General features: G+C 33.5%; 1 protein-coding gene and 1 long non-coding RNA gene across 22 annotated transcripts; one reads left to right on the forward strand and one right to left on the reverse strand.

Annotated features, from left to right (window-relative positions):
• Window positions 1-2: 2 nt before the first annotated feature.
• LOC114302902 (putative lysine-specific demethylase JMJ16) lies at window positions 3-15,403 on the reverse strand. Of its 21 annotated transcripts, none has more exons than XM_082905874.1 (12): window positions 15,107-15,338; window positions 14,584-14,669; window positions 13,862-13,915; window positions 8,101-8,211; window positions 7,677-7,978; window positions 5,141-5,212; window positions 4,855-4,932; window positions 4,181-4,705; window positions 3,859-4,083; window positions 3,500-3,661; window positions 1,418-1,786; window positions 3-1,069 (listed from the first exon to the last, which is right to left on the reverse strand). In XM_082905874.1, exons 5-12 carry the CDS (start codon window positions 7,971-7,973, stop codon window positions 227-229), a joined length of 2,571 nt encoding a protein of 856 aa, XP_082762000.1. In that variant the 5' UTR covers window positions 7,974-7,978; window positions 8,101-8,211; window positions 13,862-13,915; window positions 14,584-14,669; window positions 15,107-15,338; the 3' UTR covers window positions 3-226. The 21 variants fall into 21 exon arrangements, with proteins under 21 accessions (XP_082762000.1, XP_082762007.1, XP_082761998.1 ...); XM_082905881.1 differs by having other exon boundaries at window positions 14,584-14,637; window positions 15,107-15,230; XM_082905872.1 differs by lacking the exon at window positions 13,862-13,915 and having other exon boundaries at window positions 15,107-15,403.
• Window positions 10,139-13,103, forward strand: LOC145807520 (uncharacterized). The gene is made up of 2 exons (XR_014350658.1): window positions 10,139-10,294; window positions 10,374-13,103. It is a non-coding gene; the product is annotated as an uncharacterized LOC145807520 (long non-coding RNA).
• Window positions 15,404-24,332: the final 8,929 nt, after the last annotated feature.

Raw genomic sequence — 24,332 nt, forward strand, 5'->3', positions numbered from 1 at the left:
GATTCTTCAAATAACTGCTGACATTAAACACCTTTAAATTCTGTCATAATTACAAAATCGAGACACTGTTGATCAGGCTAACTGGCCTGAATACTACAATCAACAACAGCAATGGCAGAACACTACGTTCAACTTTATATGATTCTATTGTAGAGTGTAATGACTCGGTTTGAAGTAAAACCTGCAATAACTTAAATCAAGTCTTATTCACACTGTAGGCTCTTGGCTATTCACCCTCATCATCACTAATAATAAGAATAACATTACTTTGACAGATGGAAGATTTTTCTGGTATTTGCTTCTCAGAAGCCAAAATGCCTGTAGGACCTTCCTTCAAAACAGTTTGCTTATAAGACAAACTGTGTGGTGGAGGCTCAACTAGTGTGACTCCTTTCCTGAGACGAGCATGCAAATTTGAATTAACAGTAAAGCTTCCCTTTTCCTTAAACTGAAGGCCAAGGTCTGACCTTTCTTTTTCAGATTGTGAGGTACACAGCATGCTAATTTTATCAGAAAAAACTTCTGACGGCTTCTTTGTTTGCGCAGAGGAAGCATCAGATATGACACCCTCCGAACTGACTGTAAAAGCTGTCGTATTTTCTTTCTCTTTCAGTTTGCTATTGATGCCATTGGTCATTGTGGTGTTATGGGATTTGAAATCTTCTTGATTTGCCCCAGTAAAAGGCAATCCATCTCCAACAAGGCTGGGTGCCTGAAACTCTTCTATGGGGAAATGAGTACGCATGGCTAGTCCAAGGTTTTCCGTAGCCCATCTATAAACTGCACTTAATTTCCCTTCCAAAGCTTCAGCAAGGACATTTAACTTGGTGATTGAATATCGGAAGAGGAAAAATCGGGCACTCCACGGACATGAGCAGAGCTGCTTTGAATGTTTTAGACAAGAATATCGGTCTGGGGAACACGGACAACTTGTGGCAGAAAGGTGTAAATCATAGAGACATATAACGCACTCCCGTTTACTAGTAGAGTCAAAGTCCATTTCCATCTCTTGTGATTGTGATGAATTGCAAAGATATTCCCTCCTCAAGCTTTCTTGCTTAATACGTGACTATGCAAGAAAGAAAAACATTTCACGAACTCAGTGACATGCTAAGGTTGATGAATTTGATGAGAATAAAAATTTAAAATAGAATAAACATATATATTAAAAGATACGACATAAAATAATATATCAAACTATATGTTTTAAACATGTCCCCAACATGTCGTGTCATGCATTCTTTGAGAATTTGTGTGTCTACGTGTCCATGCCGTGCTGTGTCATGTGTCCGTGCTTCTTAGGATGACATATTTCACATTCATATTAGGACATGTACATATGTGGAATTTACAACCGGCTGCCTAGAGTGTGCCTATTATCTGAAACAATATGAATTCACAAAACGTGGGGGCTTACCTTAAGTGCTTTTGATAAGATCCCATCCTTTCCACATAAAGCTTTCCATCTTAGATAATATTCAGAGTTCTTCCTCATTAATGAGATTTCCCATTGCGCCCTAACAACTTCCATGGCTGCCCTAAGCAACAGCTTATCATGAGAGATTGATGTCTTCCTACCCTGCTCACCATAAAGTTCCACAGCATTCTGACCATGAGGTAACCAGTCAAAGGGAGAAAACTTAGCTTTTTCAGTACAATTGAAGCCACAATCAAATCCAGATTGATAAGTTCCTGGGAGTACAAGGACAAACTCCCTAGGATACTGCACACAACGATATACAGGTATACCCTCAGACTTCAATATGGAGGGGTAGAGTTGCGTGACCTGTACCAAGAATTTATATATCCATGATATAGTTTATTTTTAATAATACGCATATCAACAAAAAAACATAATAATAAGTCACTGAAATTTAAATTATAATTAAAATTATTTGTTCACTGATTCCCAGTTTCCTTTTAGTGCAAACCATTTTGCAATAAAATTCCAAAATCAAGAGAACAAAATCCCCAATTAGCGGAAAACCCCCAAGGGTTAGAAAGAGAACCAGAACACTTTGTTCTAATCAATGTCAATATTCTTCAATTACACTATGTACAAATGAGATTACATCACCCTATTTATAGGCTACACAACTAATAATAGGACACTTGAATCACTAAGTGGACATTTACATGCAACTCATTTTTAACACTTGGCACCTTTATTCTACTACATCACCTTTCCAGTCACGAGAAACATAGTCAATATGAGAAAGCTCAAAATCAAATTAAACAATCAGAAAATAAAGGATACCATAGTGAGAATTGTAAGATAGATGACTTCATCTCGGAATCTTTTCCTATTTGATTCTCAAACCACTATTCAAATTCACAACTAGGAAACACCTGAATGAGACTTTAACATCAAATCACCACCATATGTTTTAGTTAATGGGAAGGTGTATGCACACACACTGTCTGTGCAGGTTCAACACCCTTGGGCACCTCTTTTGTTTTATAAACAAGTGAAGTGGCATGATGGAATGTATAATGCTGGTAACTTTCACCCATTGGGCACACCAACTAATGACGCTTTAACTTTACTTATAACTACACCCAACAAGAGAGTGGAAAAGTGCTCTATAAGGTAATAGAGAAAACCCTGAAACAACTGATTGATTTTGATATTGATAGAAAGGGGGGGGGGGGGGGGGGTGGTTGGCGGGTCGTTGGGGAACACTTTTTATTGTCTGTAATGCAGTCCATCATCATAAGAACAAGATTCATGTGATGAAAGCACAATGTGCAACACCAATCCCATTCAATCATCATCCATTAGGAATCCATACTTCTTGTGAAAAACAAGGCCATTGAAGTTTTCACATGAAAAAGAAAAATATTGCCTCTTTCGGAAAAATCTATAAACCATGGAACTTTCAGAGAAAGCAATGTCAAGAACCACTTAAGGGCTGAATCCAGACATCATGATTGGACTAGGAAAATTCTACATATAAGCAAAAATGATATTAGTACATTTCCTTCAAAAAGTATGTCAAGCAACTTATAGCCTACTTGGAGGGGCATAAGTCAATAAAGTGATTGATGATGTTTCTGATTTCATTTATCTAAAATTAACCATTTTACATTTTATCTTTCTGACATGAAAATATGCAATTAAAAATTTCTGACAATACAAATTAAAGCAATTGGCTTTGGCCAGTTCTATGATGAAAATATAACACCAATGCTCTATTTGGTTGACTGGAATGAGATGAAATGGAATGGAATAGTCATTCCTTAAGCTCCCCTATGGAATGATCATTCCCTTACAATTGTGAGTAATGCTTCATTCGCAATGTATTTTTCAATTATTTTTTTAGTCAACCAAACATGGGAATGGACATTTTGATGGGGTGATCATTTCATTCCAATCCATTCCAGTGAACCAAACACTACCCAAAGGTACTACTAACATGCATTCCATCTAAATTTTTGAGCAACAGGAGCATTTCTCTAACATGATGCAGTATAGAATAATAAGGAGATCATTACTCACCATTTTATTAAGCAATCCAGAATTTTCTACTAACACGTCAGGAAAGTACTTTTTCACAGCTGCCTCAAACTTAAAGTAACATCGTCCTGGTATGCCATACCATACTTTTGGAGCACCCAAATGCATGTAACACAGTGAATACAAGTGATGCTCTTCAACTTTCTGTTTCTCAAAAGTAAACAATTAAATCAGATCAATGATCAATCTATATCCAAGCAGCTGGATGAACTAACATGTTCTGCTTAACCAGATACTGAAAGAAACAGTTTGAATATGATTAAATTGGATTGACAAGAGCAAAAAGAATCAAACAGAAAAGTTAATTCATTCATGGGCATTGAAAAACTTTACAATCTCACCCAAAGAAGAGATGAAAAACACATTCCTACAAAGAGCCGAGGGAACGAAATGCTAGACGTCTTGTTGCTCTCAAAAGCAAGAAGAGAACCAGGCAACTTAGAAATATTATTCAAGTTCCAACCAGATTCTTCATATTCAGGATACTCAAATGTCTCTGCTGAATCTGATACCACTGGAAACCCACTTCCAAGAACTCTAGATTCCAGATTAAGACCAAGTAGCACCTAAAATATCACAACAGAATGATAAGGTAAGCTGGTAAATAAAAACAAGTTAACAAAATGGTCACTCGATGGGCTAGCTATGCTTTCTCCAACAAACCTCTATCTCTTCAGTTGGATTCTCAACAATCCGTCTGTATTCACCCTCAATATTTTCCACTGAAGGCTCCCAGTGGTTTTCAAACACGGAGGAATTATCATCTGACTCTGTAACCCTGCCCTCCATGCAAAAATACTGCCTTTTGAAATCATCTGCATATTTCTTAAAAGTTTCTAATGTGAACTCTTCACCAGGTTTGAACTCAAAGCCTTCATTAAAATGCCCAGTTTTATCAGGGTCTGAGACAAATACTTCATCTGATCCACATTCCAAGCTCATTCCCAAAGTTCTTCTCCTTTTTCCCTTCATCTTCTCATGAATTCCCTCAAGTTTTCTCTCTGAATACAAATGTTGTAACTCATTAATCCGTTGACTATAAGTAGGGAACTTGGAACATTCCCATATGTTCTTTTCCTTAAGAAGGCACGGTGGTTGCCATGAAGGAGGAGGAACAATGCGACAAATTCCGTAGGACCCTGCTTGTGGCCGTATGCTTGCAACATACTTAAGTGTGTCTTTGAATTCCTGCAAGAAGATTCAAAACTCATTAAGACAGACAAATATTTCATATCTGGCAGGCAAAGCACCAAGCTGAACAAAATATAATGTCAACAAAAAGTCGAGGCAAAAAAATGAAATGCATAAACTAATTTTTTGATGTTGTAAAGAAACACCTCTTCAGATGGGTGGAAAACAGGAGCATCTTCAAATACAGTCATGCATGCCTCTTCTGGACGCCACCTTGCTGTGACCTGTTCCAAAAATTCGTTATACGGTATTTTTTTTTTATTGATGTCCAAAACATCAGGATGGAATATGGATTATAAGCATAAAGCAAGAGACGGAAGTTTAATCTGGTAATGCATTGGAATTTCCACAAATCAAAATTACAGATTTGCTACTTAGAGATCAGTAGTTCAATAAAATAAATAATTGTCAACTGGGTAAACAACTTCAAACCTTCTGGCAATTACTACAAATTGAACATCCGCGGGTCACCCCTTTAGGAAGGCAAGTCTTCGAAGGAATATTCTGCAGAAGAAGTTCAATATCAGCTAGGCCTATCATCTGTTACCCAGAGTTGGGTATGGCCGTTAGACTCGTGTATGTGTCCAGAAATCGGATTAACATATTATTCAAATTGTAGAGTACGAAGACTTGTCTAAAAAGTATCCAAAAAGTGGATAGGGATACGAGGAGACGGCATAAAGCATTCGACACCAATTTTTTCCCACATATCAAATGTTGCAATAATAAAGAACTGCTATAAAATATAAAATAAAATTAGCTTTAATTTCCAGCTAATAAATGTATCTTAATTAATGTAATTCCCATTTAATAAAGGAAGCTTTTGATTGCTTTGTGTATGCCACAGTTTATATGGAAAACTATAAAGCTTGTATTTTACAGTGATATTAAACTACTAACCTTCTATATTCTACATCTAACTTTCAAAACTCATTTAATTAGGATTTTGTTAATGTGCGCCCATGCAATAAAGAATGTACAATCTTTTTAAATCATCTTAATATGTGCCCTAAGAGCACACATTAACAAGACCCATTTAATTATAATAAATGAGTTTTGCTCTGGTGTGGCAGCTCCTCAATAACTTTATTATATATTTCCCATGTCAATTTAATTAAAATAAATGACACATCATGACATGCTGAAAATGGGTAACATTATGTACACACCACACCAGATTATAACCTTGATTTATGGATCTAAAAACTGTTTCTTCTTCTAAGTCTAGCACGTGCAAAGTGTTTTTTTTTTTTTTTCAATATTGACATGTGTCACTTCTCAAATAAAGGAACAGGTAGACAGAGAGCCAACAGTGCACAAGTATCTTACAAATTAATTGAGAGATCAAGAGACAAGAAAACGTTTACACACACACACAGAAGATTGAAGGCGATGACCCATTAGACGAGAAGGCAAGGCAAACAGAGAGTATACCAGGTCCTAGGGCTCTGATATGTTTCAATGGCAAAGGGGCTCGATCTAGGTTGGGTGACGACAATAAGACCATGATAATACAGCGCAGACGAAGTTGGGAAACCTAAACATCGGCAACTGTAAGTAAATTTTCTGTTTTGCTTTGTTGTCTTTGTGCTGATAACCAGTGTTGCGTCCAACACAGATCCCATACCCGCACCCATGTCACGTCGTGTCATGTCAACACAGATACTTCCTCTCAAACCGCAGAGTCCATGTATTTGAATCCTACGTATACATAGACCGACTAGAACAAGAACATTGCCAAAATTTCCATAACAAGGAAAATTAAATCCTCAAGCATCATAATAAAATAACTGGTTTATTCAATAAGTTTCATAATTCACCACAATACTCGAGCTTAGTCACACACAAAGAAGCGACACTTGTTATGCACCAGCTAACTTTCAGTCCCACTATGTTGGTTACAATCCTAAAATAAATTCCAACACAGATGGCCAGTTTTGCCGACCCCCTCCAATTTGAACTGCCCCATTTACTTATAAATAGCATTTAACCATACAAATTCATAATCCTGAATACATCTAAATGGAAGCCATCTAAAAATTATGTTTTCAAATGGATTTTGCCATTCCAAGCAAACTTAAAATTGACTGTGTACAAAAAAATATGGCATATTTTTTAAATGCTCATCCCCAAAAATTATATTCCACACTAGAATGCTATATAAATTGGAATGGTGCCTTCTGAGTTCAAAGTTTGCAGAGGCCCACACATTTCAAATAAAAACTGCAACACACCCACAGGTTTCAGAAAAACACTGCCCAAGGCCCACAGATTTCAGAAGAATATTGCTAAAGTTTTCCATTCCAAAGGCATCATGACTACATACACAGACCAACAAAGTTGTTCAATACAGTTTTTCGCAAGAACAGGAGCACACAAAGAATGCCTTAGCTTTCAGCAAGAGTATTTGCATTGAATTGCACAAAATAGCATTCTATTTGATTATATAACAATAAGTATGGGATGTGAAAGAATAATGCACAAAAGTAGTTTTTTTTTTCACCTTTTTCACCATTTGTATTATCAGGGTCATGTAGCTAGTCACTAATCACCATGCCCTATATAATCTTAGAGTAATTCTTCATGGGCTAGTCCTTTACCTCATAGCAATAAACACGGAGCTCATATCTCCTACTAATGAAGACATCCGTCTTTGCTGAACTTCGAAGAAATAGATTCATGCCTAATTTTACTTTCTAAACTTTGCAATGTCTTTCTTTATAATGCACTAAAACATATTTAACCTCTTATAAAAGTAGACCGGGTTTATTGAACTCCACGTCACTTCTACCATGCCCTCTAATAGTAATAAATTTACTCACTATACCTTTACAGAATATAAAAGAACTTCAAATAAATAAATTTTCACTCATAAACAGTCAATATACTGTGGCATCAATATATAATCCACATTTTAAAAATAATGCATAGGAAAAAAAAAAAAAGAAAGAAAGAGAAGAAAGACGACCATATCAAGCTGTTCAGAGTCGGATTCCTCATGTTTGTGAGTGTACTGATCATCAAGTAACCACGGTCTACGCTTGAGAGACCTCTTAAGCTTTGTAATGTCATTTATGCTGCAAGTAATGTCCACCTGTGTTGGTTCTGGTTCAAATTCCATTCCCAAGGCCATGGAGCTACAAGTTTCTTCACTATTTTCTACCCTCTTCAGCACAAAAGATGTAAGTGACGCAAAACCAGGTGGAACTGAGAGCTTCTCCCCTTCACCATTTTTAACCCCCGTCTTTGTGTGTTCTGCCCCCATTAGGACTGAAAACAAAGGAACCTTTAAGTAAACGCCAAGAACAAGGAGTCTTGATTTCAGCCTCTGAAATTATAAATTGAACCATCTGATTTTAGAATATCAAGAAGATAATGAAGTAGAAAAGTACCTCTTTCTCGCTACAGTGTTAAAAATAACAGTTGTTTAGCATTATCCTGCATCCCTCCTCCTTGTCAAGACTCATGATCCTTATAAAAATCCTAAACTTTGAAAAGTTCATCTAAAACACGAGAGGAAGGAAAAGAGAAGGATTTCAAAAGGTTGACTACAGACAAGCAGTGTCTACATGAATATGACAAACACTAACATCATCAAAAATAAACATGCCATATGCCTGAACATGTTGTTAGGTTTCACACTGTTAAGCATATGTGTGTTAAGGGTATATGTGTATTAAGCGTAGTTTAGTAAGTGGTAGCAATTAGGGTTAGCATAGTTGTCTTATATATATATTTCTTGTAATTCGTTTCCATTCAATTTGAATAATACGGGTACTTAGTTCCTTACTAAGTTTTCATGGTATCAGAGCAAGGTTTTGAAAGCTAACTTCTCGTTGGTGTTGGTGTTGGTGTTGGTGTTGGTGTTGGTATGAACTGAAGGCAGGCTTGTGGTTGCTTCTCTTCGTTTGCCACTATACACCCTTGCATCAAAGTCGAGTGGGCTTGTTTGTGCCTTACGAAGTCGCGATTCACAGTCGCGTTGGTGCCTTGCAAAGTCGAAGTCAAGTGGGCTTGTCTGTGCCTCACGAAGTTGCGATTCACAGTCGCGTTGGTGCCTTGTGAAGTCGAAGTCAAAGTCGAAGTCGAGTGGGCTTGTCTGTGCCTCAAGAAGTCGCGATTCATAGTCTAAGTTGTTTCTCCCTCATAACTCTCCCTCTCATCTCACAGTCGCGTTTGATTCTTCTAATCACGACTAATATTGCCTCGTTTGGTTCGAAGGTGTGATACTTAGGTAATTTGCCTCAACTTCTCTTCTTCTTTGTGTTGTTGTGACTTCTTTGTGGTCCTGTGACTTCTCTGTGGTCTTCTCTGTGAAGTTCTTTATATTTTGATATTATGTCTAGTGGAACGTCAGATTCACTTCAAGCCATTAGCGTGAATTTAGTGGGAGATAATTATGTTTATTGGGCCTATGTCATGAAAAAAAAATTTCTGGGTAAAAATATTCGGGATGTTGTCACTAGTGATTCTCCTATGCCCACTGATGCCAATGTTGAAAAGTTTCAAGATTTACTCTCTACTTGGCAAGTTACTAACACCAAGATGATTACTTGGATTAATAATTCTGTAGATCAGTTTATTGGATTCATTTTGCCAAGTTCACTACTACGAAACAAATTTGGGATCATCTATCTCAGTTGTATGTTCAATCAAATTTTGCTAAACGGTATCAGTTAGAACATGAGATTCATGCTACTCAACGAGGCGAAAAGAGTATCCAGGAATTTTATTCTACCATGATTGGTCTATCCGATCAATTAGCTTTTACTGAGCCTAAGTCATTACGCACTCATGCGGCATATTGTACTTATCGGGAGGAGTAGCGGCTGGTTCAATTCTTAATGATCTTTAGGGCTAATTTTGAGGGGCTTCGCGGCACTATATTGCATTGGAGTTCTCTCCTTTCTGTTGATTATGTGGTTAATGAGTTATTAGCTGAAGAACTTCACTTCAAAACAGCTCACGGCAAAGGATTGCTTCCTTTGCCAACTCAGACAGTTCTAGCCGTTCCTACTGGTCATTCTTCTACTACTCCCAGCAAATCCTATTCTCGTTCTCCTATGGATGAATGCAGCTTTTGTCATAAAAAAAGTCACTGGAAGGCTCAGTGTCCTCGACTTTTGGGCTGTCCACCATTTGGGCAGTCACCGACTTAGAGAAAGAATTCTGATAGGCATTTTGGCCAATCATCCTCTTGGAAAAAGGGACATACAGCTGCCACGACTTCTTCAGTGGATGATTCCTCTCCATCCTTTACTATTATTGCTGAACAACTGCAAAAACTCCTCTCTACTCATACACTAAATGCTTTAGTTGTCTCCTCACCTCTTAGTTTGTCTTCCTCTCCCTTATCTCCTCCAGGTATATCTCGTTCCATATGGGTTTTTGATTCTGGTGCTACACATCATATGACTCATGATTCCTCCCTTTTATTGTCTTTCTTGGCTGCCAATGGTACTCTTATGTCTTTGGCCGGGGTTGGGTCCATTTTGACTGATACTCTCTCTTTCGGATGCTTATTGTATTCCTCAGTTAACTTTGAATCTTATTTCTATTAGTTAACTTTATGTCATTGGTTATTGTGTTTATTTCTTTGAATCTGGTTGTGTTGTGCAGGATCCTCATTCCAAGCAGCTGATTGGGATTGGTCGTAGGTTGGGAGGTTTATATGTTCTGGAGACGCTGCATGTTCCTCCCCTTGCTGCATCTTCAGTTGATTTGTCTTTTTTTTGGTTGAGTCCTAAGTCGTCTGTTTTTTATTTATGACATTCTCGCCTTGGTCATGTGTCTAGTTCTCGTTTACAGTATTTAGTTTTTACTGGTGTCTTAGGTTCTTTGAGTAGTCATAATATTTCCAATTATAGTGGATGCAAACTAGCAAAGTTTACTGCTTTACCATTTAATAAAAGTTTCACTACTTCGTCTAAACCTTTTGATCTTATGCATTCTAATGTGTGGGGTCTTGCACCCATTTCCACTAAAGGGGATTCCCGATATTATGTTTCTTTTATTGATGATTATACTCGTCACTGTTGGATTTATTTGATGAGGCACCGGTCAGAATTTTATCTATATTGCTTTTTGTGTCATGATTCAAACCCAATACTCTTCTGTTATTAAATATTTTCGATGTGATTTAGGTGGGGAATATCGTGATAGTGATTTTCTTCACTTGTTACAGCCAGATGATACTCTTCAACAATCTTCCTGTGCTACAACTCCTAAGCAAAATGGTGTGGCTGAATGCAAGCACCATCACATCATGGAAACAACTTGCTCTTTGTTGATTTCTTTTTCTGTTCCTAGCTCATTTTGGGGAGAGGCTCTTCTTATTGTTGTTCATATTATTAACCGCATACCCTCCCAAGTGACTTGTTGCATTTTCCTTTTTGAACGGTTACATGGTACTCCTCCTAACTATTTCTCTCTTCGTGTTTTTGGCTGTACTTGTTTTGTCCTTCTTTATCGTGCAACCCGTACTAAGTTGTCTGCTCGTTCTGCCATGTGTGTTTTTCTTAGGTATGGTGACGGTCACAAGGGTTATCGCTGTTATGACCCCACAACTCAACATCTCTATGTTTCTCGCCATGTTATTTTTCTTGAACATATCTCCCTCTTTTCTATTCACTCTGCGTCTACTCCTTTCACTAAGGGTTGGTTTGGCAAGTTTCAAAAAATTAAAAAAGTCAAAAAGTCACTATCTTATTTAAGTTACATCATCTTATTTAAGTCACATCACCTCTCTAACACATCACTTCAGATTCAACCCAAATCCAACTCATATTTCATAAAAAGTCAAAAAGTACACTTATTTAAATCATCCCAAACAATCCCTAAATCTGATCTTATTTATCTTGATCATTTTCCTGATGATATCCCTTTTGATACTTATGTTCACGATTTGTCCTCCTTCTGATATTCCCTCATCTTCTCCCTCGTTTCCCACTCCTCTGTCCCTCCTCCTATTATTCATACTTATGCTCGTAAGAAACAACATGTTTTGCCTGTAGGTACACCTCCCCTTCCTCCTCCGGCTGTCTCTCCATTACCTGCTACCTCTTCATTACCTGTTGATAATGATGCTCCTGTTTCTCAGTATCCTCAATGGGTACGTACATGTCCTACTCGTTATGGGTCTTCTAACTCTTGTTATTCTTCGGAATCTTGTACTTTCTTATCCTGCTAATGAGGCTCCTGTTTCTCGGCATCCTCAACAGGTACGTACATGTCCTACTTGTTGCGGGTCTTCTAACTCTTGTTATTCTTCTGAATTTTGTACTTTCTTATCCTCCATTCACTCTCTTTCTGAGCCCACCTCCTATAAGGAGGCTGTTTCTAACCCTCTTTGGCAACAGGCTATGAATGAGGAACTTTCTGCTTTACATAAGACTGGTACTTTGAATCTTGTTGCTTTGCCTTCTGGTAAACATATTGTTGGTTGTCGATGGGTGTATAAGATTAAAACCAAAGCCGATGGTTCTGTGGAACACTATAAAGCCCGTTTGGTGGCTAAAGATTTTGCTCAAGAATATGGTCTTGATGATGAGAAGACCTTTGCTCCGGTTGCCAAAATGACCATTGTTCGTACCTTGATTGCCGTGGTTGCTGTGTGTCACTAGCATCTCTCTTAAATGGATGTCAAGAATGCCTTTCTCAACGGTGACTTAGCTGAGGAAGTCTTTATGGTCCCTCCTCCTGGGCTCTCTCATGCACCTGGTGAAGTTTGTCATCTTCGCAAAGCTTTATATGGTCTCAAACAAGCTCCTCGGGCTTGGTTTGAGAAATTTTCTACTGTTGTTTGTGACTTGGGTTTTGGTACCAGTGCTCATGACTCGGCTCTCTTTCTGCGCTCCACTTCTCCGGGGCTCATTATTCTTTTGTTATATGTTGACGACATGGTAATCTCTGCTCTCAAGGCTCACTTACGTCATCATTTTGAGATGAAAGATCTTGGTTCACTTCGTTAATTTTTGGGCATTGAGGTGGCCTCTTCGCCTCGTGGTTATCTTCTATCTCAGTCCAAGTATGCAACTGATGTTATTCAGCGGACCAAGTTGACCGACTCCCGCACTGTTGACACTTCTCTCGAACTTAATGTGCACTATACTTCCATTGACAGTGTCCCTTTGCCTGATCCTACCTTATATCGGATTCTAGTGGGGCAGCCTTGTCTATCTTACCATTACTCGGCCCGACATTGCCTATGCTGTTCATATTGTCAGTCAGTTTGTTTCTTCCTCGACTACTGTTCATTGGACTGTTGTTCTTCGTATTTTGCGCTACCTTCGTGGGTCCTTACATCAGAGTTTATTGTTCTCTGCTACTTCTTCTTTGGATCTTCGTACTTTTTCTGATGTTGATTAGGCTGGTGATGCTATGGACCGTAAGTCTACTACGGGCTTTTGTGTTTTTCTGGGTAGTTCTCTTATTTCTTGGAAGAGCAAAAAGCAGACTGTTGTTGTTTGATCTCCTGCTGAGGCTATGTATCGTGCTATGGCTACTACCACTGTTGAAATTGTCTGGTTGCGTTGGTTGCTTTCCGACTTTGGTGTCTCCATCCCTAGTCCTACTCTTATGTATTGTGATAATACCAGTGCCATTCAAATTGCTCATAATTCTGTTTTCCATGAGCGAACTAAACATATTGAGATTGACTGCCACTTTGTCCGCCATCACTTATAGCTTCCCACGTTGTCCTTGCCCTTTGTCTCCTCTACTATGCAGCTCGCTGATTTCTTCACCAAGTCTCATACTATCATGCGTTTTTATTTTTTGCTTGACAAACTCTCAATGCTTCCTGCTGTTACATCATGAGTTTGCAGGGGGGTGTTAAGCATATGTGTATTAAGGGTAGTTTAGTCAGTAGTAGCAATTAGGGTTAGCATAGTTGTTTTATATATATATTTCTTGTAATTCGTTTCCATTCAATTTGAATAATACGGTACTTAGTTCCTAACTAAGTTTTCACACACAAAATACTATCCCTTACAAAATCTAGAAATATGTGTACCAATGGCTTAAATCAAATAGAATGTAACAAGACTACACATCTGAATTAAGAAATTTTTTAAATGCTGGCTGGGGAGCTGGGGAAGACCACACAACATAATTCTTCATATCCTTTGCTTATTTCTGTTCTTCAGCAGTTACCTCAATAGTGATTGATATCAAATGCTGAATCTGAAACTGTCACCTGTTTCTCATCTTTCTTACCAGAGGTTGCACAAACAGCCAAGGCACACAGGATAAATCCATCAGTCATGTGAACTAGTGAAATATACATATTGCAAGGCATAGTTGTGGGGGGAAAAAAATCACTCTTTCAAACTTGCCATGTTTTCAAATAACCATACTTTTTGCACACAATGAGTCAGAATTTTAAAAATAAAAATAAAAAAAATGTCTAGAAAGTATTGCTGAAGTTTGCACGTGAGTTGCACTAGACATTACCTAAAATGTGTATACTCTCAAATGATTCCATTAATTACAGTGCAACACTCTTAGTATCTGAGTAACCTTGTCACATATGGTCCCAAGCACATCTCCCCTCCTACTAACCTCCCTCCCTCCCTGCTTTTTTTTCCCTGCTCTACAAATAGCATTTTCGTATAACAAAACAAATAACCAACCATTAATTTTTTTAGTGGGGAATGATATGCATTGTCAAAAGCATACAAAATTAAGGAACCAAGTACAAACTACTCTCTTCTTTTCTCTTTCTTTTGGGAAGGGGGATGAGGGACGAAGCATGTAACATTTTTTTTTTTTGATTGGCAAAGTAAAAATTTCATTAAAACATGTAACGTCATACCACTACCATTCAATTTCCGATCGTACAGTAACATTTCAATCTTAGTTTCTAGGTAAAATACCTGAATATCAGCTATCCTGATAGTAACTTCAACATCATAGGCTCTTCTCGTAACCTATACCAAGATAGATAGAAGGTGCATCAATCCTGCAATCACCACGAAATCGCAAAGCATGACATTTTATGTCAATACAGAATTTAAACACAAATATGGTAACAATTTAATAATACCTCTATCTGTCATTTACATAATACTTAAATCCAAACCATAATTAGAAATAAATAAATAAAGACCCAAACTCCAACTGACATAAATACCTCAAATTCACTTTCTTCGTACATACAATTATTAAATTGTGAGTAAAATCGAATCTCAACTAAAAGAACGTCACTGCTACTAAAAAAACAATCATTAAAAAAATTTCCCAAATCATATCGAACCCATCAATTTCACTTCTGACCCAATTCGAGTTTGAGGATCAAACGTAATGGGTAGAAAGAATCGTCTCTATTAAATGATTATATACATAAAAATTTGTTAAATAGTCGAAGCAAACCATGAGGATTATCAAAAGAAAGCATACCCGAGAACACAAAATTTACAGTGATGGAGATAAAACTTGAAAGTGTGTGTTGAAGAATTTTCAGACAATCGCTCTCAAAAAACAACTCCGTACATCAAAACCCTAACCTAGTGAAGTGAACCGAAAAGGGTTCGATGACGTTTTGATTTTGATTTTGTAGGCAGTAAGATAGTTCACAGCTGGCGTGGCGGCAATTGGATTCATCGTAACTCCTACGGTGTGTTTGGAACTCAAATCAATCTGGACTCATTTGTTTGGCCCATATGATAGAGTGATTAGGAAGCGGTAATGCTAAGGCCCAAATTTTTTCTTAAATAGATGGTCAAATGATTTATATGGGTGTAGGGTCTATGATTTTATAAATTTTATATTTATGTGAAATATTTGATATTTTGTAAAAAATTTAGGACGTATAGCATTTTTTATTAAAAATAGAAGTGATTAAGTTAGGGGATTATTAATATGGTAATATTAGGTTAGAGTTGTAAAATAGAATGGGTTTATTTGTACATTATCGAATTAGTAATACTATAAATAGTATTAATATGTAAAAGTAATATTTTTAAAATTCCAATTTTTTTAATATTATAATAATTATTATTATTATTATGCTTTCCACTTAATCTAGAAACATTTAAAAAAATAAAAATTTTACATAAAAATTATTTAAAAATTCACTAAATATAAAAAAAAATCATATTTTTATAGTAGTTTTTATTAAAAAAAATTAAATATTTCTTTCACAAATAATATTAAAAATATTTTAATCTATTTTATTTAATATTTTAATCTATTAATCCTATCACTAGATTTCTAATTTTATATATTTTCCTTCCATACTAGTCCAACCAAGAAGAGGATTGCTAGTCCCTTTAAGCTATGTTTGTTTGGACAGACATGTGCTTAAGATTTGATTAATAGTCTAATAAAATTATTAATCCGATATTCGGTTAAAAAATTGAAATGTTGACTAATAATCCATCTGGATATAATATTCCACATATAATGGACTATTTAATCCCACAGAGAGGGGTAGGATATAAATTGAGAAACTAAGGTTGCGTTTGGTAGAGTTTTGCAAATATGATTTGAGAGTATGAGTTATATTTTGAGTTTGTGAGTTGTAGAATTATGATTTGAGTGTAGAAAATTTGTTTGGTTATGATTTTTGAATAGAGTGTTGAATTGAATTTTGAATTGAGTGTGGAATTGAGTTTTGAAAGTTTGATTTGACATGTGAAGTAAGAAAATTTGTTTGGTTATAAGTTTTGGAAAGAGTTTTCAAAACTTAATTCAAATTGTTATAACTCATAACAAAACATACTATTTTCATACTATTAAAAAATTTGATCAACACTCAAAACCAAACTCTTTTTAAAATTCAATTAAAAAAATTATTATTAACAGAAAATAACATTAATCAATTTTTTAATTAAAAATACTAAAAAGGAAATAATTTTTTTTCAAAATAAATATTCAAAAAATTTAAATCATAAATATTTAAATAATCTAAAAAATTTAATAAGTAAAAAATTAAAATAAATATTCAAAAAATTTAAATCGTAAAAATTTAAATAATTTAAATATTCAAAAAATTTAAATAATTTTAAATGTTAATATTTTAAATTTAAAAACAACTCTACACCCAAATCGTAACCAAACATATAAAACAAAACTCAATTAAGAAATTATTTTTAAAACTCATAACCAAACACATAACTCAAAACTCCATATTACTTTTACAACTCTACACTCAAATCGTAACCAAATACATAACAAAAAAATTAAAATATTTAAAAATATTTTTATAAAATAGAGTTTGAATTTCTTTTTATAAAATATTTTAAAATTAAAAAAATTAAAATCGTAATATTTTGAAATTAAAATATTTTAAAAAATTAAAAAAATTAAAGAAATTAAAAAAATCATAACATATTTAAATATTAAAATATTTAAAATATTGATTTGAATTGAGTTTTGAAAAGAATTTTGAATTGTGTGTTTGGTTATGAGTTTTGAAAAATAGGTGTAGAATTATGATTTGAAAGCTCAAAACAAACAACACACTCAAATCAATGAGTGGAACTATAATTTGAATTGCCTACCAAACGGAGCCTAAGCCAAAGTCTGGACTAACTCATCAAATAACCAAATTAACCCTGACTATATATATATTTGAAGAAGTTTGATTTTGCAGAGTTTCGTCTCTACCTTCTCTATCTTTCCAAAATCAGTGCTAATTTTCAAAGAAGAAATACAACTGTAATCTTGTGCTATTGTTGTCTTAGGAAATCATAACTAATAGATTTTATTTTTTACCTCATTTAAATATTTAAAAAAAGAAGTCCAATTTTTTTTTTTTAAATTTGTAAATATTTTTAAAAATTAAGAAAATTTTTAAATACTTTTTTTAAAAAAAAACCCCAAAACAATTTCAAAATGCAACTGAGAACATGATATTGACATATTCCTTGCTAAAGATGATCTAAGAACAATAATATTATTACTTATAACAATTATGAACTACTACCACAGACTTTTAATTCAACATGTCTACAATTAGAGGTGTAAGAAAAACCAACCAAACCGATTGAATCGGACCAAACCGGCTATATTTAGTTTGTTTTTTTAATAAGAATCGGTTTGTGCAGTTTTTAAATTTGAATTTTTTCGATTTTTGGTTCGGTATCGGTTTATGCACCTTATGCACCGATCTAAAACGAAACCGACTGCTTCAACATATATTGTATGTATAATATATTTATGATCTAATAATATAATAATATTAATAAGTATAATAAATTATTAACCTTAATTAATTAATCTTATCATCTTTATAATCTAAGTTTGTAAACTCTTATTTTATATAATCTTAACTCTAACTCATTATTTTTGAAACTTTAGTATTTTTAAACATTTTTTGATTTTTATTTTTGTTAATTTAGGAACTGAAAAATATGTATTAAATGGATGTATTGGATATGTAATAACTAATTTTATATTTTTATATAGATTAATGATTATATTTAAAAGTGACTCAAGTTTGAAAAATCCTAAACCGATTAAACCGCACTAAATCGAACCGTTTCAATCAGTTCGGTTCGGTGCGGTTTGATAGGAAAAGCGGCCTGTATCGATGTTTAAAATAATAAAACCGACATTATCGGTTCAGTGTAATTTTTTACCTAAATACCGGTTGTACCGAACCGATTACATTCCAATCTACAATTAGTATTTTGTATGCATCTTCTCATAAATATATTTGTTCAGTTTTCTATATTTTTTGATATCATTATTTTTTTAAATAGCTATATTTCATAGTTGAATGATTTTTGATATTTTTTTGTCCGAAAAAAAAAGAGTTAAATTTTGTTTAAATGAATGCCCTTTTAAATTTGGGCAATGAATGGTTGGATGATTAAAATAATAGTGCATATTTTTTAATGGTTGCTTGTGTATATAAATTTTATAGTTAAATGATTTTTGATGTTTTCTATTGAAAAAAAAGGGTTAAATTTTGTTCAAATTAATACTTTTTTGAATATGGGCAATTAATGATTAAAATAGTAGTACAAATTTTTTGATGGTTGACTCTGTATATATAAATTTTATAATTGAATGATATTTAATTTTATCTATTAAAAAAAGTAGAGGTTAAATTTTGTTCAAATAAGTACTTTTTTGAATTTGGGCAATAAATGATTTGGTGATTAAAATAGCAGTGTATTTTTTTAATGTTTGCTTATGTATATATAAATTTTATAATTGAATGATTTTTTATTTTGTCTATTTAAAAAAAAGGTAGGTTAAATTTTGTTCAAATGAATTGAAATGGATGTGAAGCAACAATAGGGAAATTTGCTTTTTAAAAATTATAACACATGCTAGTGCAAAATTTTACAATAATTATAATAGGGGTATTATGGTCAATATATTAGATATCTCATGTCATGTTATGTTCTATCCATTTCAATCCTCTTAAACAAACATCAAATTGGATAATATTTTGTTAATCCCTCCTTATAATCCTAACTCAATCCAAACATAGAATATGATATACAATCCAAAGGGATTTGTAGTTTGAGGATTATTAGTCATGAAAATACTAATCCAATCTAATCTAGTCCGCCCAAACAAACATGTCCTTAGAGTGTTAATCCCATCACAATCTTTTACAACCAAATACTCTCTATATGGCCCTCCTTCACTATTAATCCAATCCCCTCACTCATGAAGCCAAACAAACCTAACCTTTAGGTTTAAATAAGGAGATTATTTCATTTTTATTCCTATACTTTGTCACGATTTTCAATAAACTCTCAGACTACTCTTATTTTCACGCGTACCCCTATACTATTTAAGTTGCTATCAATTTTGCCCCTGCTATCATATTTGAAACGGGAAAAGTTAAAAAAAATTACATTTTGGCTCCAAATTTCAAAAGAAAAATGCAGACCCACCCATTCCTATCAGCAAAACCACTACCAGCAACCACCACTTCAAGTTCTTTTATCTCTTTCATCTTAACTCCGTTTTGCCTCATTTTTACGTCGTTAGATTCAACTCACGGTCTAGTTTTCGTATCACATCTCACACGTCTCGTTCTTCCTCTTTTTGCATACTATCGGAGCTCCAAAAGTTGAAAAAAAAAAAAAAAAGACTTTTCTTATCATTTTCGAATTTTCTTCGAGCCATCTTTCAGATTTCATATCTTTATCGATTCTTAACGATTCTACTTCATTCTTTCGCCATTATCTTCACATTACTTTCTACTTCGCCCGAAACTACCTCGCTTTCTCACTTCTTCGTGTAATAGGCAGTTTGACATGTCAAAAGTTGTTCGAAAACTAATTTCGAAAATTTCAAAACATTCATTTTTTGTTTCTTTGTTCTTCTTCTTCACTTATAACATGACGTAGAACATAATTCTAAGCGGTAACGGAACTGGTAATGGTGGTGGTGGCAGTCCGGCGATGGCGGTGGGTTTGGTGTTATGAGGTGGTGTTGGTGGTGATGGTAATACCTATGGTGATGGCAATGGAACTTGGTTGTGAACAAGGTGGGTTTGGTGTTGTAAGGTGGTGGTGATAGTAATGCTCATGGTAGCGGTAATGGAGTTCGGTGGTAGTGAAGTTGATGGTTCGAGTGGCAGTGATGGTGAAATTGATGGTAGAGATTGCATATGTCTTGAAGAATATTTTACTATTTGCTATGAGATTTTTCTTAACAATACAAATTTCTTAATAATACAAATTAGCTATTTGCTATGAGATTTTTCTTAACAATACAAATTTCTTTTGTTCTTGGCAAAACAGTTGAGGTTTGCATCTTATTTACGATCCAAGTCTGAATGGGCACGGTGTTCCATTCAAATGGACAGAGAAAATTCCAGTAGGAAAGATGATATGTATGTATATAATTGAAGAAGAAGAAGAATAAGATCACTACCGAACCACCAACTTCACTGCCATCGAACTCCATTACCGCCACCACTACCATCACTAGTTTTGTTACCACCTAGAACCATGTTTCACATCATATTATAAGTGAAGAAGCAGAAGAATGATGAAGATAGAGAAGAAAGAAACAAACGATGAATATGTTTTGAAATTTTAAAAATTAGTTTTCAGGCAATTTTCGGCATACCACAACACTAAGAAGTGAGAAAGCGAGATAGTGTAAGGCGAAGTAGGAAGTGAGGTGAAGAGAATGACGAAAGAATGAAGTAGAATTGTTAAGAATCGAAAAATATATGAAGTCCGAAAATGATTCGAAGAAAAGTAAAAAACGAGAAGAAAAGTCTCTTTTTATTTTTAAATCAACTTTCGGAGCTCCGATAGTATTCAAAAAGAGGTAGAAAACGTGATATGAAAACTAGACTGTGAGTTGAATCCAACGATGTAAATATGAGGCGAAATGAAGTTATGACGAATGAGATAGAAGGGCTTAAAGTGATGGTTAGTAGTGGTTTGTTGGTAAAAATGGGTGGGTCTGCATCTTTCTTTTCAAATTTAGGACAAAAATATAATTTTTTTAACCTTTTGCATTTCAAATATGACAACAGGGGCAAAATTGTTAGCAACTTAAATAGTATAGGGGCACGCGTGAAAAAAAAAAATAGTATGAGAAATTATTAAAAATCGTGACAAAGTATAAATGTAAAAATGAAATAATCTCTTAAATAAGAGAAAGGAAAGTTAGGGGGTGGTGTAGCTATATAATAAGAATAATGCTTGGGACCCCCTTTTGGGGGTCACCCCCTCACCCCCCTTTGCCACGTGGCGGGTGGTGATTGGAGGAGCAGGAAAAAAAAGAAAAAAAAAAAGAAAAGTAACCAATGAGAGAGAGAGGGGGTCAAAGGGGGTGAGGGGAAAAGGGGGGATGAATCATTGTTGATATAATAATTCCAACAAAAAGAAAAAAAAAAGGGGGGGAAAGAAAAAGACGGTTGTGCTGTTTATATTTATTTATTTATTTTTTAGTGTCTATGTATAACAATTATTTTATTTTGATTCTTAATTTTTAAGGTAAATTATAAATACATCTCATAAAATATATTTAAAATGTGAATTATTTTTGTAATTTGAAAAATTACAAATACTTGTTGGTTAAAGAATTTTATTTAAGAGAATTAATTGAAAAAATAGAATTCTTGTTTTCTTATACAATGATAAAATTACTTGAATTATTAATTATAATAAATATCTTATATTAAAAATTGTTATTTAACTTGTTGATTTATTAAGAAAATAAGTAATTTATTATGAAATTGAAAATTTCAAAGGACGAGATGTAATTTTTAAAAATTACAAAAGATAAATCATATTTTAAACAAATTGCATAAGTATATTTATAATTTGCCTTAGGGTTCGATTGGGATGTTGGTTGGCTTTTAGATTTTTTAACTATTTTAGTTTTTGGCTAAAAAGTCTTGTTTGGGATAGGTTTTTTGGTTTTTTTTAATTTTGTGGGAGAAAAAATAAAATAATTATGATTTGGATGTGATATTTTGTCTTATTGAATTAAAAAATTATTTTATTTTTTTGTAACTATTTTAATCAAAAAATTCTCATTTAACTTATGCCAAACAAGGATTTAATTTTTATTATGTATCAATTATTTGGGGTCAGATTAGCCCTCGGACATTATGCCTAATGATGGAGAGTGGGATTGAACTCCCACAAATGAATGGCAGGATTAAACTTCGAGATCAATCAGTTTAATAGACCGCATATCGAATTACAAAAATAAATAAATAAATAAACTTGATCATTGACCATTCGACAGCACCTCTATTTGGATTATGTTTTATTTATTTAAAGGTGGGGAAAAAAATTAAAACTTTATCCTGACTTTTAAATATATAGAAAAATCCAAGAATTAAGAGTTAAAAGCCCAAAAACCAAGTTAAATGTTGGTGGCATGATTTTAAAAATCGGACTGAATTGGCTGGTTAAGCCATTGATCGGTCAGAGTTTCAGTTCGGATACCTTCTAAGTCGTTTGAAGTCGAAAATCAGCCTATTTAGAGAGAATCGAAAAATCAGTGATTGGACCGCTGAACAGAATGACCCGGAGATGGGTCAAGCGAACTAGAAAAACTGATTATTAGAATGCCGAACCGGATGACCCGAAAACGGATCAAGCGAATTGGCTGGGTTGATAAAACTAAAAATTTTAGACTTTTTTTTGGTATTTTCTAACTATTGTTTTATTCGTTATTTCTTTTTCTTTTTTTCTTTTTTATTATATATATATATATATATATATAACAAAATTTTGATTAGAAATTCTCTTTCAAAGGTCCCATCTTGTGAGAAATTTCATTGAGAGTTTGAAATTATTGTGAAAATCTCTACATATTTATAAGAAAAAAATTATTTAAAAAAAACTCAAGAAATCAATGTGAGATTCAATCAAATTTATTGTAGGAATATTTGAAATTTTGATATCTTTTCAAAATTTTCGCTCTTCTTTCAATCAAATTATTTGAATTAAAATCATATAAAGGAAACATTGAATATTTGGTTTCCTCTTTCAAAATTAAAATTAATAATATTTTAAAATATATTACTATATTTTTTAATAAAAAAATTAGGAAAAATATTTAAAATATTTTAATATTTTCAATTTTTTTTAATTTATATTTTTATTACTTATATTTTTATTTAAATATAATTTTAATATATTTATGACATCACGATTTAATTATAATTCAATTTGACAGTTGAACCAGTAGCCTATTTATCTCATCTATTTTTCGATTCCGTCTTCAATCTGATTTTTAAAACATTAGCTGGTGGTACTGCCCATAATAGGTCCTACCAGTAAAAGATTACAACAAGCAATGTCGGGTTAGCCTTTTTTTTCTTTGTGAACCTTTGGATTTTGAATTTGCTTTTTGGGATTTGGATCATTTCCATTATATGAATGGGATGAAAATGTCTATTATGTAGTGTTGTGAGAGATTGGTAAAAAATTAATTTTTGATTTTTTTTAATTAAAAAAGTTAATTTTTTGGGTAGTGGCTTAGGGAAAAAAAGTTAGTTTTTTTGGTTAAAAAAATTAAAAGTTAGCTTTTTGCTAACTTGCCAAAGCAAGCCATATTTCATGATGAATAATGTCTCCTTTGAAAATAGATTATTTTACTAATTTTTTAATTTTTTAGTTAAAATATGAAATAAAAAAATTAATATATTTGAAATGATTTTTTAAATTTTTATAAAAAGATATGTAAAAAGTAAAGAAAAAAAAATATTTGACTTTTTAATATAAATTATAAGCTTTTTTTAATAACTTTTTGATTTTTAAACTAAAACTATAACATACCAGACGAAGCACAAGAGTAACTCCAATTATTAATAGATATCAAATTTGACAGGTCATTAAAACTTCAAAAACCGTAATAATTTTTATATTGTTTTCATTTTTATGTGGAAACATTTCGTATTGCTTCAACTTTAAAAAGCTATTTTAAAGATTTCATCAACTCCTTGTAAATATGAATTAAACATTTTTTAAATCATCTCTAATCTTTTATCAAATTTAAATTTTTATATTGCTTTCATTTTTATGTGGAAACATTTCGGTTGCGTTTGGTAGAGTTTTAAAATTATAATTTGAGAATAGAATTGTATTTTGAGTTGGTGAATTTTGAAATTATAAATTGAGTGTGGAAATTTGTTTGGTTTTGAGTTTTGAATTGGGTTTGAATTGAATGATATGAC

The sequence above is a fragment of the Camellia sinensis genome, chromosome 14 (genome assembly GCF_055761805.1).
Source record: "Camellia sinensis isolate YWXY chromosome 14, ASM5576180v1, whole genome shotgun sequence".
NCBI classification, from domain to species: domain Eukaryota; kingdom Viridiplantae; phylum Streptophyta; class Magnoliopsida; order Ericales; family Theaceae; genus Camellia; species Camellia sinensis.

Coding starts and splice junctions, on each gene's coding strand:
- LOC114302902 (XM_082905870.1), bottom strand. CDS start 14,864: ATGTACGAAGAAAGTGAATTTGAG. Junction 4,933..5,140: donor TTTGTAGTAATTGCCAGAAG/GTTTGAAGTTGT, acceptor TTTTTGGAACAG/GTCACAGCAAGGTGGCGTCC. Junction 3,662..3,858: donor GTTTTTCATCTCTTCTTTGG/GTGAGATTGTAA, acceptor TTTGAGAAACAG/AAAGTTGAAGAGCATCACTT.